The sequence below is a fragment of the Asterias rubens genome, chromosome 9, assembly GCF_902459465.1.
Source record: "Asterias rubens chromosome 9, eAstRub1.3, whole genome shotgun sequence".
Lineage (NCBI taxonomy): Eukaryota > Metazoa > Echinodermata > Asteroidea > Forcipulatida > Asteriidae > Asterias > Asterias rubens.
In genome coordinates, this window is record NC_047070.1 from 8,788,631 (window position 1) to 8,802,876 (window position 14,246).

The 14,246-nt window shown below is 41.8% G+C and overlaps 1 protein-coding gene across 1 annotated transcript; it reads right to left on the minus strand.

The window, feature by feature from the left end:
* Positions 1 to 1,236: 1,236 nt before the first annotated feature.
* LOC117294825 (somatostatin receptor type 2-like) lies at positions 1,237 to 3,073 on the minus strand. Its single transcript, XM_033777361.1, has one exon. It carries the CDS (start codon positions 2,506 to 2,508, stop codon positions 1,483 to 1,485), a length of 1,026 nt encoding a protein of 341 aa, XP_033633252.1. The 5' UTR covers positions 2,509 to 3,073; the 3' UTR covers positions 1,237 to 1,482.
* Positions 3,074 to 14,246: the final 11,173 nt, after the last annotated feature.

A 14,246-nucleotide genomic window follows, 5' to 3' on the forward strand; every position in this document is an offset into this window, starting at 1 on the left:
TGGCACTTCGTAGGGAGCCGTTTCTCACAATGTTTTATACCACTAACCTCTCCCATTACTCGTCACCAAGAAAGGTTTTATGGCAATAATTATTTAGAGTAATTACTAATAGTGTCCATTACCTTTAATACTGCCGTGTCCGAAGCTAGCAACTTTGGCTGCAGCTACGGCTACGGCCGTTTGCTGTAATTAAGAGAGTGCCACTTTTGGGCGTTCCCGTCATAGCCGTTGCTGAAGCTATTCATTTGGACACGCCCTACCGGCTTCAGGAGTGCCGCGTCACTAATTGTCCACATAACGAGATCATCTATAGCCGAGTTAAAGACAATATACACTATTGGTTATTGTCAAAGACCAGTCTCCTCACTTGGTGTATCTCAACATATGCATAAAATAACAAACCTATGAAAATTTGAGCTCGATTGGTCGTCGGAGTTGCGAGATAACTTTGAAAGAAAAAAACACCCTTGTCACACGAAGTTGTGTGCTTTCAGATGCTTGATTTCGAGACCTCAAATTCTACTTGAGGTCTCGAAATCAAATTCGTGGATAATTAGTGCTTTCTCGAAAACTACGTCACTTCAGAGGGAGCCGTTTCTCACAATGTTTTATATTACCAACCTCTCCCCATTACTCGTTACCAAGTGAGGTTTTTAGCTGATAATTATTTTGAGTAATTACCAATAGTGTCCACTGCCTTTAACTATACTGAAACTATGATACCAACTCGTCCCGATATCTCGCAAAGACGACTTACATAAACTGCAGCCGATTTCACAAAACGCTGGGATTAATCCCTTGATTCCCATCTCGAGTTAGGATGGGTTCAATGAATCCTAACGTTGGATATGGAACTTAACTCGTCCTAAGTCCTAAGATTATTCCTTAAAACCATTGGACACTTTCGGTAAACAGTATTGTCCAAGGCCCACACTTCGTGTATCACAACTTATATATAAAATAACAGACCTGTGGAAATTTAGGCTCAATCGGTCATCGGAGTCGGGAGAAAATAACGGGGAAACCCACCCTTGTATCCGCACGTTTCGCCGTGTCATGACATGTGTTTAAAATAAATCCGTAATTCTCGCTATCGAGAATTGATATTGTTTTACTGTTTTCTCAAAAAGTAAAGCATTTCATGGACAAATATTTCAAGAGAAGTCTTTCACCACTACCTTCTGTAAACCCTGTAAGTTATTTGTAAATCTGTGAACTTTTTTTTCTTTTCTGTACCGAAAGGGTCCAATGGCTTTAAGTTAGAAATTGTTTGGTGAAATCGACGGCAGAGTCGGCTTCTTAGATGACGTTTAGGCGAATTAACTCTTTAGACAAGTCGAATTCTTATAATTAAATGGGTCGTCTTGGTGAGATTCAGTATCATGCCAACTCGACTTATTCCACAAAATAAGATGTCTTGGCGAGATATATTATCAAGACAAGTCAACTTTTTCCGTAACATAAATCGATTGTGATCAAACATTACATAGGATGGGCCGGGGCACGGCGTTGACCGTTTTGTATCTCCGTTTCCTGTGTACAGTTCCACACTTTACGGAAACTCTTTTTGAAGTTCCCGCTAAGGAATCCGTAGAGGAGTGGATTTGCACAGCTGTTAAGGTAACCCAAACACATCGTAAAGTCAAGTACGAGGCCATTAAACCACTGTTGCCCAAGGCACGGTACAAACACCACTATAGTTCGCCATACATAAAACGGCCACCAACACATGAAGAAGGCGAGCACTACGAAAAACACTAGACGGTTTACCTTTCGTGATTTCTTCATCTTTCCCGTGCGGGTTCCTAATTTCTTGAGGCGCACCACAATGCTCGAATAGCACACGGAAATGATGACTAAAGGAATAACAAGTCCCATCAAAGTCGTGTAAATCATGAACAGTTTCTGAGTTATGACGACGGCGTCTTTACCGAATACAGACTCGAAATTGAAATAACACAGTGGTGTACCGTTGTAAACGGTGTACCGTGTCACTATATTCATCGGGCTGGCAGCGGCAAGGGCTAGGAACCATACGCCGAAGTTCACGCAGATTGCCAGGCGAAGAGTCCGATACCCGCGGACCCTTCGAGCGTGGCATACGGCAACGTAGCGATCCATGCTCATGGCGGTCAGGCAAAACACGCTGGTAAACTGGTTGAGACCGTCAATTGCGAAGACCACATGGCACAGAACGGGGCCGAATATCCAATTGTTACCAGCCAGGGTAGCAATAGACAGAAACACAAGGGCGATCATAAACAGGTCATCGGCTATGGCCAGATTCAAGATGTACAAATTGGTGACGGTTTTCATTTTGGCGTAGCGTAGCACCACAAAGATGACCATGCTGTTGCCAATCAGACCCGTTATGCAGACGATCAGAAGGAAAATTCCCGCCACCCAATCTCGAATTTGGGTCACCGACTTCGTAGTCTCCTCTTCTGTACAATTCTCCAAAGAACAATTGGTGGAGAAACTATCCGAGGCTGTATCCATGCAATCCATTTTGCCAAAGGTACTCAACTTTCCTTTTAAAGTATGAATGCAAAATAGTGTTTGAGATTCCAAACTTCCTTGATGACTCACCACACTTTTAACTCTTCATAATCAAAGTTTCTGTTCTTAACGTAAGTCGTCTTCTGTGCATTTTGAGACAGACCGTTTCCAGTGAGTTGGTAAAGAGCAAAACAACTGAACAGTCGTATTTGATCGAGCAGGAAATCATATAAACGTGTGAACGAAAACAGTTAGAACAGAGACATATTTCTTGGTGAATAAAGGCGGCAACTCTCCTCTCTCCGCATGCTGAGTGCACTCGACAAGATGTTTACAAAAAACACATAGCAGCATGGTAGTACGATTCTGCACTTGACAGCGATGGATCCATGCACATATTGTGGCACGTCGATATCGACAGTTGATCCTAGAATCCAGGTTAATTTGAGAAATTGCGGAGCCGGAACGTGCCAAAAACGGAACCCCCTCTTGCCGCCCGCGACCGTGTCTGAGTCGCCCGTCTCGCTAGCTGGCTAGGTTCCGAATGACGGCCGTAGTTGGCCTACTGCTTTTATGGACACGCGTGTGTGAGGGAACCATTGACAACATGGCATGTCATCGGTTACGTGTGTTCTGCTGGTGACTTTCACTGATCAATATTCATTAGAGCGTCGTGCAGTCACTCTCCCGTCTAGGAACATATCACTATCAGTGAACGTAGTCACCATGTACGTGGTAAATACACGAAATGGAAATATCGATACTAGATGACGAGTTCATTGTGAATCAACAAATTTATTCAGCTACTTAGTAAAAACTGGAAATCCCCAATCCTGCTGTTTACTGGTAGAACACTCTAAACATCTTCTTTATTTCTCTTATATCATCTACTGAATCCTTCAAAGCCATGTTGTTCTTATATACGTTACTATATTTTGGTGTTTATTCTCCGACGTTTTTGTACAGTGATTTGAAACTTTTGCAAAGGGCACTCTATCAATGTTTGTATTATTATTTGTGATATTCGTTATAGCATATTGTAAATGTAGATTGATTTCTTTGTCAATTTAGACTGGGTTGAACAAAAGCAATTGCCGACTCGTTGAAGGCACGCGGAACACCTCCCCTCACAAAATAAGAAGAAGAACATGCCAAAAAGAAGGTTCATGGGCAGAGATAATATCCTTTGGCCCTCGTTTGTTTCTGATCATATGAGTTACTTACTAGCCGATTATGCCTAGAGCCTACAGTGGAATATTCTGCTTTTCTACACCGAACCGCCTATGGTGTTTGGCCTCGTTAGAGCTTTCCATTGGAAACACAAGACCTAGAAAATATCAACGGAATATTAGCCCAGAAACTCAGACAGCAACAGTTAAGTGGTGGAACTCGTTGCAGCAATGGTTAAGTGTTTACCAGTCACTCGCCAGTTTAAAGCCATTGGACACTTTCGGTAAACATTATTGTCCAAGGCCCCACACTTCGTGTATCACAACTTCTATATCAAATAACAAACCTGTGAAAATTTAGGCTCAATCGGTCATCGGAGTCGGGAGAAAATAACAGGGAAAACCCACCCTTGTTTCCGCACGTTTAGCCGTGTCATGATATGAGTTTAAAATAAATCCGTAATTCTCGACAACGAGAATTGATAATTGTTCTAATGTTTTCTCGAAAAGTAAAGCATTTCATGGAATAATATTTCAAGATAAGTCTTTCACCATTACCTTCTGTAAACCCTCTAAGTTATTTGTAAATCCGTGAACTTTTGTTTTGTCTGTGCCGAAAGTGTATAATGGCTTTAATGTGCCCTGCCCACGGGCTCGGTTACATTATTACCTGCTTAATTGTGTGGCTGTAGCCAGACCGCTTCTCTCGTCTGTTTTATACCGTTCCCAGAGGCTCTTTGAAATTGACACACATTTGCCATAATTACACCATTCATTTCAAATGATAGATTGTGCCAGACCCTGAATCTGACTTCTGTAGTGAGTTATAAATCGTGTTCGTATTAATTGATACCGCCTATCGATCCACATCTAATTGGTGGCCGTTATGTTGACGCCCTGGTTTGTCGTCAGTCCCATAGACCTTTTCGCAAATACCATTGCGCAAGCGCAAACTGTCGAATGAGGTGCATGCTGGTCTAGCTAGTGATCAAATTTGATAGCTAGCTCGACCAGCATGTACCTCATTCCACGTATATTGTGCGCGTACAGAGTATTTGCGATAAGGTCTATACACATGGTCCATAGCGCCCTCTTATGATATTATTCGAAATACAATATTTGGTATTATTCGATATTTGGTAAATCATCAAAATATCTGAAAATCTATTGATTTTAACATTTAAACCAGTTGGCCTACCATTCCCCAAAGAACCATTCCTGTCTGAAATACTGGTGTAGTCGATGAAATACTAGTTTTGTTCAAATCCTCTCTGTTACCTAATGACGCGGAACATTCTTTGGGTAATTAATAGATCTCTCATTGTGAACTAATAATAGTGGTGACGCCATCGTTGTGTCAGATAAGACAATAGCCATGTTGCTATTCTTCTGTAATCAGTGATTCTCTCTCTTTTAGTTGTTCATAGTCTCTACAATGCTAATTTGAAAGTGATGTTTATTGGGGTGTCGTGGGAGCGGATAAAACTAAAAGCATTGGACTCAACTTCTGGTGGTTTTAGTCCTCGGGATTTGGGTTCAAGTCCCGGGACTGTCATGAGCAAGAAAATGGGTACCTGTGAGGGCCGGCAGAGATGGTTTTGTGAATGATTAGCTTGGAGTGCGGTAACTCGCATCACCGGTTGTATAATCCCCACGGAGCAGAGATGGTTAAAGAAAGAAAATAGATGACCCAAAGACCTTGAGTAATAAAGTCAGAAGCGCTTTAATACGCCCTTCGGGCTGTGATAAAGCACTTTATAAAAATCTACATGTATTAATATTGTTTTCAAATCTGCTTTATGGTGGAAGAATGTATATTATGATTAATGCCCAATGGTGTTTCTCCGAAAGTCCAATCCATTATTTGATTACCAAAATGTTTGGTATCATTACACCAGGGCCCAACATGGCTCTGCTTAGCGCCGAATTCTGCGCTTACGATCACGATTCCCCGCTTACACCTTACGTGCAAGCGCCGAATTTCTGCGCTATAGCCTTGTAAGCGTAGAATGCCTAGTAACGTGTGGAGCACACATGCGCAGAAATTCGCCGCTAACCCATGAAATACGCTTGCCATAAGCACATAATTCCCTGCTTCCGTAAGCGCCGATTATCTGCTTACGGTAAGCAGAGCCATGAAATTGGGCCATGATTGCTTTTACATACATTGTAATCCAACACAGGCCTAAAGCAGACACAAATTATTCTCACTCATTTTGATGCGTTGGGGCAGACAACTAATTAAGTCATTACTCTACATACAATGGTGAATGTCCTGTGGGAAATCAATTTAATTGTGCGTTTTCTATAACATATGCGTTTATTTATACACTGGCAACATCATTAGGGGATAAATTTGCACCTGCATTGTGTATTGCGCGTCATTATACTATTCCCCTCGAAATTTATCTATCGCTGATGGCCAATTACAGTGTGTACATCTGTCCTTGTATCGAGGTGATGACACAAAAGAAAATTCACTTTAGAAATGATTACCTTTAAAATCCAGATGGGCTTTGCGAGGCTTCTGAATAATCCCATAGCCAGTGAATTTCGAAGCAATTTACGTTGAGCTTAATGCTATTGTCTTCGGCCCTGTGTGACGGATGAGCACCTATACAATGTATAGACCTTTTATCATGCCGCCTACATTTGGGTATGTTCCTCGTATCGGATAACAAAAATGAATGTTAATAATGCTTTTGCAATTAGAACCAGACTATTTTGTTATTCAAGCCTCGGTTTGGTTGCGTTTGTATCAATGGGAAAAAATAAAAATGGCTGCTTCGTGATTAACGTCTATAAGCACGCACCTTCTATAAGAATAATACTAAAAATATGTGTGGAAAAAACATTATGCGCCAGTTTGGGATGAACTCCCGTATGTTGCATGAAAGTGATTTAGTTTCAATTGGTACTGAAGTTCAATATGATCCTCTCGTTTTGTGACTCATTTCATTCATTCATTTATTATTCTTCATTATGATATGAAAACATGAAATCACTATCTCAAGAACTTGAAGAAATATTATGTCAGATCAGGCTTAAACACAAACGAGGAAAATTCATGTGTTCTGTTCCGTTTTGGCGTTGTTTTGGGGTTTTCTTTCTCAAGCTTCGTTTTCTTTTCCTCAAGATAATTAGGTCTCAACAAACACAATTACAAAGTTTCCTCGAGTTGATGTTTCGTTCCCTGGAATTTAAAAACTTGTCTTTTTGGTGGGGGCTACGGTTTGCCTTTACCCAAACAATCATAAAATAATGAAAGGGTGCATTATTTTAACCATAAAATAAAACTAGACATTATTACCTGTCACGCATGTCTCGTCTTCGTTCGAAAACAAATTCTGAAAAGGGGGGAGGGGGTGGGTCCGGTGTTTTTTAATTTGACGGATTGAGCGCGGTAGCCCTTGTACGATTCGACCTATAAGTCAACTCTGAAATTGAATAGCTTTCTGCCTTGACACTCGCAAAAACAGGTGGGTCTTCGCATACAATCTGAACCGAGATGGATCTGGCTGCTTTTCAAGACATGCTCCAACTGCACTCCGTACATTTCCTGAATGTCAATTGCTCCGTTTTCGACAGGAATTTGCTCTAATTGAAATTCGTCCGCCATCAATCGAATGCTTTCTCCTCGGTCGAGGTTGGACAGCTGCATGCATTATGTATCCCTCCATTATACATCATTATCAAAGGATATAGGCAATCTTGTGGAAAATTTATGTGAGGGTCTAAATTTGCCTTAGTCTTTTACAAATTCAACGAATAACACTAATAACCTCATTATAAGAGACCATTATGGTGGATTACATGCTAATTGTATTCGATAATTGTTATCAGTTATTTATGGTACTAGAATAAGCAATTTTAGACGAATCGGCCCCGTTTTAAGTGTCTGTTTTATGAATAAAATCCTATACAGAAAGGACAATATTAACGGTTAATGGAAGTCACCACTGACCTCTTTCATTTTACGGTTTTCTAACGAACGTAACACAATCGTGTCCAGAATGGAGAATCAGGTCTGCCCTAAATGGATAGAATATGGGTTGTTTCTCTTTCAAGTGAACACGTTTAGAGGTTATGCGTCGTCAGAAGGGAGTAGGTTTTTGATTTTTTTTGTAAAGAATTGCAACGAAACTTAGCGCGAAGGGGGAGGTTACCCCCCCAAAAAAACACATCCCTGTGCCCCCCCCCCCCCCCCAGTAGTGCTTTTGGCAGCTTATACAGGTCAAAATAACAATAATTGGTTTTCCTCGTCTGACCGACAGTCATGGCGTGTGTTTTTTCTAATAATTTTCATTACAAGTCGCAAAAAGATTGGTCGAAATATGATTAAAATTAATGACACTGCTTTGTTGGGACAGGGACCTTCTGCAGAGTGCACTACTTGAACTATGCATGATGTTCGCTCCTCCAAGCTAGCTCCACGAAGCACATGTATAAATTCAAGATGTTTGAACTGGGTGTTCCATTGGCTTAATAAACACTCCACTTTGTTCATGTGACGCATGTGGGCCCAACGAAATAAGAACACGACCAGATATCAATGTTTTGAGGCTTTTGTCTCCTTTTGGGAATGTGAGTATAGGTCACGAGATTTGATGTTTTTTTCTTGATCCCGACTTTAAGCTCTTTTCACAGCTCTTTTCCCTTGGAACACTGCCCTCTGGAGGCCCGGAACCTTTTCATCCCACGGTTTATAACCCGGCGTTTTTTCACACTGCCTCCCTATTCAACGGGGTTCTGGGTGCACGTTTCACGAAACCATCGGGTTACCACTTACCCCTTCTCCGGAGCAGGGGTTGCTGTTCCCCTGTTTTCGGGGCAGACCGGGGGTATACCGGGGGAAAGGCCGGTGTGGCAGGAGATTCTGTCCCCCATCATGGTAAACTGTGTCCACAAAAACTTCTTGTGATAGCGCCCTCTTTTGAATCATCCTCCTTAAGCCCATGGTAATTTTTCATACGGGGACAGATTCTCCGGCGAACAGAATTCCCTGGGACGACGTTATTTCCCTGGTACACCCATGGGAAATAGTGTAGTGAGAAAAAGCTTTAGAGGACTTGACACTGGGTGCGTTCGTTTAGCTTCCCTGAGTCGACCCTGGTGTGTGGTGGGTTTTTTCCAGGACGAACGTGGGTAATTATCCGCACACGTTCGTCCTGGGGGGGAAAAAAACGCAACACACCGGGGTCGACCCAGGGAAGCTAAACGAACGCACCCACTAACAGGTGCGGTTTGCTTCCTCAAACAATAATTCTGTCGGTGTCTGTCGAAAACAACAGCGTCGATAACGATGCAATCTTCCTATAAAAAAAAACCTACCTTGTTAATTTGCAACTTTATACCGTAAGATAAAGCAATCAAGGGATAGATTGGAGCCCAGAGAGTAGCAGTTTGAGCTGATGGGACGTTGAAATTTACGGCGACTGCCCGATGTCTGGGTTGACCGGCGCTGATTAGAAGATCGGCCATGAGGTTGTCGGCCCGGCTTTCGTCTCAACGCAAGTGATGCGGATAAACTTATTAATTGCTGTATCGAAACAAGAACAGGAGTGCATACCATAGAGTTATATGCCTGTGACTTTTTTTTCACAGAACTTGGGAAAGTACGGAGTATACAGTGCTTACACACATCGGTGTATAAGGGTAAAACCAACATGAATATTCATTAACCCCGATGCAAACTTAACATCAATGGTGATTTTAGCAAAATAATTATGGAGTTCAGCAAAAGATAATCGTGAATAAAATTGAGTGCGTTTAGGAAAAACATGAAACAAATCATTGGAAAGAAATATAAAACTATATGAAATGCAACCGACAATAAATGCAATTTTATGACCGAATTTAGAAAGAGTGATTTGAATCAATTTACCAAGAGCAGTTGAATTGTGGGGTAAGTGACCCGTATAAAGCCGCTTAGTACATGTATATCGATAATTGCTATACAGCTATCATGGAGTACACTCAGCATTTCTTTGCAGACCTTTTCACTGATTGGATTGGCCCAATCTTTTACCGAGCCACAGCTGTGACTCCCCCGGGAGCTCCTATTTGGTCCTCAGGAGTGACTCTACCGTATAGCCCTTTTCGGAACCACGGCTTTGGCCTTGGATTCGGCTTCAGGCACAGTTCTCTCGTCTGAAGCCCTGAGCGCGCACGCAAAGCATGCACAATTTTTAACAAAACAACCGCGGGGCCAAGCTAGCCTTGCCGAATCCAAAGCCGAAGTCGTGGTTTCGAAAAGGGCCTACGGATAACAATTTTGTTGTCAGACACAAAACGGATCCGGACATTGATTCCAACGAAAACTAATCAAAATGTTATTGGCAAAGGTTACCGTTGGTTTTTGGAACTGTTCGATTGTTTGAATCCCATTTTTGTAGGCCTATAGACCATGTGAACTTTGTTTACAATAAGTGTGACCTATTTGTGTACATGCTTTGGCTACTCTGGCAGGCAAGATACTGCACTGGTCATTGTATGGGATAGTTGACATTATTTTGTTTGTCATAGTTTCCACATAAAACCAATGAAAGTAAAAGCTGGACATTCAGTTTTGAGATGCACCCCCTTTTATCATATCAAAAGAATTGACTAACAATATTGGGCAGTGCAATCTCCATGAAATATAAGATTTTATGTTTCCTTCCATTAGGCTGTGTACAAATTGTGCCTGCAGGAAGTCCAGGCTTTGTGGCTCTTATGTAAACATGTGATGTCACAGGTCACATCGTCTATACACTATAAAATTGATTAAACTGTGAGCTCGCGATTTTGAGATATCGCCGAAAATCTGGAGCGGGTATGTCCACGCACGAAGAATAATCCCTAACTGGAATACACAATCTGAGAAACTTCCCGAATTTGGCCCTTTATATGCTGACCCTCTTTGGATCAGGCGTTGTACACGCTGCATGGTATTTTAGAAATGGGTTTCCTGACTCTGTATAGGGGTCAAGATTGTGTACAGTTGGTAGTTCTGATAAAGCTACCGCACCTGGTATGCTGACCCTATTTGGTTCAAGCTGTAAACGTTGGTAGTTTTGACACATACCACGTTGTCCTGACTCTCTTAGGGTCAGGCTTTGTTCAATCACTGATAATCGGTAAGGTTCAAATTATTACTGCGTATTTTTATGCTGACTGTCTCTGAGTTGAGAGATTAGGGCACAATTCCATGGCTTAGGCAGAAAAACGTTGCCAAACCATTTCGTGCTAAGAACAAGTGAGCAGGATACCAGTACTGGAACATGATTGTATCCCTAACTTGATTTCTTGGTAAGCACTATTTTGCTGTGCTAAGCCACTTGATGTTCTTAAGCTGCTCTATATGAAATAGGGCCCTGGGTAAGGCATTGATAATTTTCTAACGTCTAAAGTACTTACTTTTGGAGTCAGCCTTAGTCTTACTTCAAGACGTTCTCACGTTGTTTTAGTAAAACCATGCACACCTAACATCACGCAACTCAACAATAATAATAATAATATCGAAGTCTTATATAGCGCACGTATCTACCAAACAAGGTACTCAAGGCGCTGAGTATATACAAACTTTCAGAAAGATAGGTTATTGCAGTGATGAATTCTGAGACCCAATTATTTAGCACCTTATAAGGGTTTACAAGGTGCTACGGCGCATTAAGTAGCCACAACCAGGAACACCGGGGCGAACCCCTTCTCTTTTCGATAAGTGCACTGGGTTCTTTTACATGCGTTACACAACACATGGGACCAACGGCTTTACGTCCCATCCGAAGGACGAAGCAATGGTTAAGTGTCTTGCTCAAGGACACAGTGTCACGGCTGGGGGTTCGAACCCACACTCTGCTGATCAGAAACACCAGAGTTTGAATTCGGTGCTCTTAACCGCTCGGCCACGACACTTCCAGCACGCTATCGTCATGTGGTTCTTGAATGTAAAATAGAAGAGTGATAATGAACACCAATTAAATGCGCCTTTGATAAAACACAGTTAGTGCTGACCTTACTTTCAAGTCTGGAATTGCCCTGTGATGGTCGTGGCTTTTAGTCGAAAACCGAAAGCCAACTGTGCGTGAAATAGCGCCCTCTTGTGGATTAACCTCCGTCGCGTTTGGTCATCTGTGGGAGAGTTTTGCGTGCCTGATGCTGATAAATAACCACGATCTCAGACTTGAAATCAAATCTATTCCAAGTCTGGCAAGCTTACTTGTTTTGTAATTCAAGATCACATGGAAATATTATTTGAATACCTCAAGAGCAACCCATGTTTCAGTTGCAATAAGCCTAATATGAACGAGCAAAAGCTTCCTGCCAAGCTGTTTTGTGGGTTTTCGAAAACGCCAGACCGGATAAATTCTTGAAAAAAATGTTGATGGTGTGTGCCTTAAAACTTGAAACAATGTTTCATTTCCCGTTTAAGTAGATTCAATGTTCATCCAACTCGTTTCTGCCAAAAATACACCTGACCAAATAGCTACTCACTTTTGCTTCAGATTGGTTTATTAAAGACACTGGACACCTTTGGTATATCAAAGACCAGTCTTCTCACTTGGTGTATCTCAACAAATGCACAAAAAACAATCCTGTGAACATTTGAGCTCACTCGGTCGTCGAAGTTGCGAGATAATAATCTAAGTAAAACAAAAAACGAATTGTGCTTTCAGATGCTTGATTTCGGGGCCTAAAAATCGAATTCTGATGTCTCGAGATCAAACTCAAATATTTTGGTGGAAAATTACTTCTTTCTCGAAAACTGCGTTACATCAGAGGGAGCCGTTTCTTACAATAGTTTATACTATCAACAGCTCTCCATTGCTCGTTACCAAATAAGTTGATATGCTAACAATTATTTTGAGTAATTAGCAATAGTGGCCAGTGCCTTTTAAGAGGACTCCCCATCCCACACAATTGATTTCTTCCAATAATTTGGGTATAACGCCCCCCTTCCGCTATCCTAATAACGCATCTTGCTAGAATTACAATCACAATATTGGTCCTTGAGTATAATTGCGTGGAAAAAACAGACTTGTACTGAAAATGACTTAAACTCCCTCGTGGTTTTTGTAGCTTCATAATAATACCAGAAATAACCTCCCCCGTCGCCTTCTAGTCCTAGTGGAGTTCATCCACATCCCACCCGCATCTTTGTTGATCTGTGATTACGAGTCCATCATCGCAGCATCTTTGAATGAACCCGGCGGGGTTTACTTTTGTGTAGCTTTGCTCACCTTGATTCCGTCATGATGTATACGCGTAAGTCGAGTAGCCGCAAGGGTATACGTGATTGTGAAATTGCACGGCTGTGACACGTTCGGTCAACTATTTTCAACTCGTAACAAGCTCCCGAAGGGAGGTACAGGCGAGAGTTTGTCGAGGAGACATCTTTACTTACGGTTTTTTGTCCTTCAACATATCCGAGGCTATGAGTGAGTTCATTAACCTATGTTTTATAGGCCAACAAACTTCAAAAACTTGTGTAAGTATTGTTTGAAGCCTTGCATGGTTTAGGAAGAAACTATAAACAATTAATAGTAAGCTTGCGGGGACAGGTGTAAATATATTTTGTGGGAGAGTGTCCTGAAAAGGTGTGGCAGGAAATTCTGAATCCCCGAAACTGTGTACGAGCTTCTTCTGATAGCGCCCTCTTTTGAATCATCCTCAATTTCCAATAATGGGGGACAGAGTCTTCTGGTGACAGAATTCCCTGAGACACATCACCGGTGTGGTCTCGACTCTGGTCGTCTCTTGTGTGTTATTGACACAATGGGTGTTGTCACATAACAAATATTCAAAACTAACACCAAACTGTTTTTTTTTATAAACAACAATATTATGCAATAGAGTTGGCAGACATTATTGTTTTCTTTTTGTCTGAATTTATAATGTGACAACACCAACAGAGTCACAAAAAGCAGTAGGGACTAGCATACTTCCAATGAATTTCCAAAAAGTTGAGATTTTAAACAAAACAAACGTATATGCTGAACGAAAACAGAGAATTCACCGTTGAACAGCGCCCGATTTCAAGCAAAATAATTACTGCTTGAAAAAATGTCTTGCGTTAAGCAAAAAATATAGTGGGGCCGGTGTCGCATGCAATCATGTCCTCTATGCAATACTATCCTGAGGACATTATTGCATATGCAATAATGTCCGCCGGACGGTTTTGCATATGCAATTGTGTCCGCCCGGACGCTGCTGCATATGCAGTTGTGTCCGCCCCGTGCAAAACCCTCCTTGCAGTAAATTAAACGTCCTTGGTCGACGAAACACGTTCGCCTAGTTTTTTACAAGCTAAGTGCATGCCAAGAATGACATGGGAAATGTTCGGCCGTTTGGTATACGCTGCAGTCACAAAATACGTGAATATTCGTGCTGATTGTTGGTTCAGTGCATGCGCACCTGCATGTCATGTACATGTCCGCCGGACGGTTTTTGCATTGCCCCGGACACGATTGCATATGCAAAAGTGTCTGTAGCGGACACTATTGCATGGCGGACACAATTGCATTTGACACTGGCACCACCGAATTTTCACTGGCAATTTTCACTGGCAATTGGCTCAGCAGTATTATGCTAAGTAGC

Excerpts from the sequence above, each read along its gene's own strand:
- LOC117294825 (XM_033777361.1), bottom strand. The coding sequence starts at position 2,508 with ATGGATTGCATGGATACAGCCTCGGATAGTTTCTCCACCAATTGTTCT.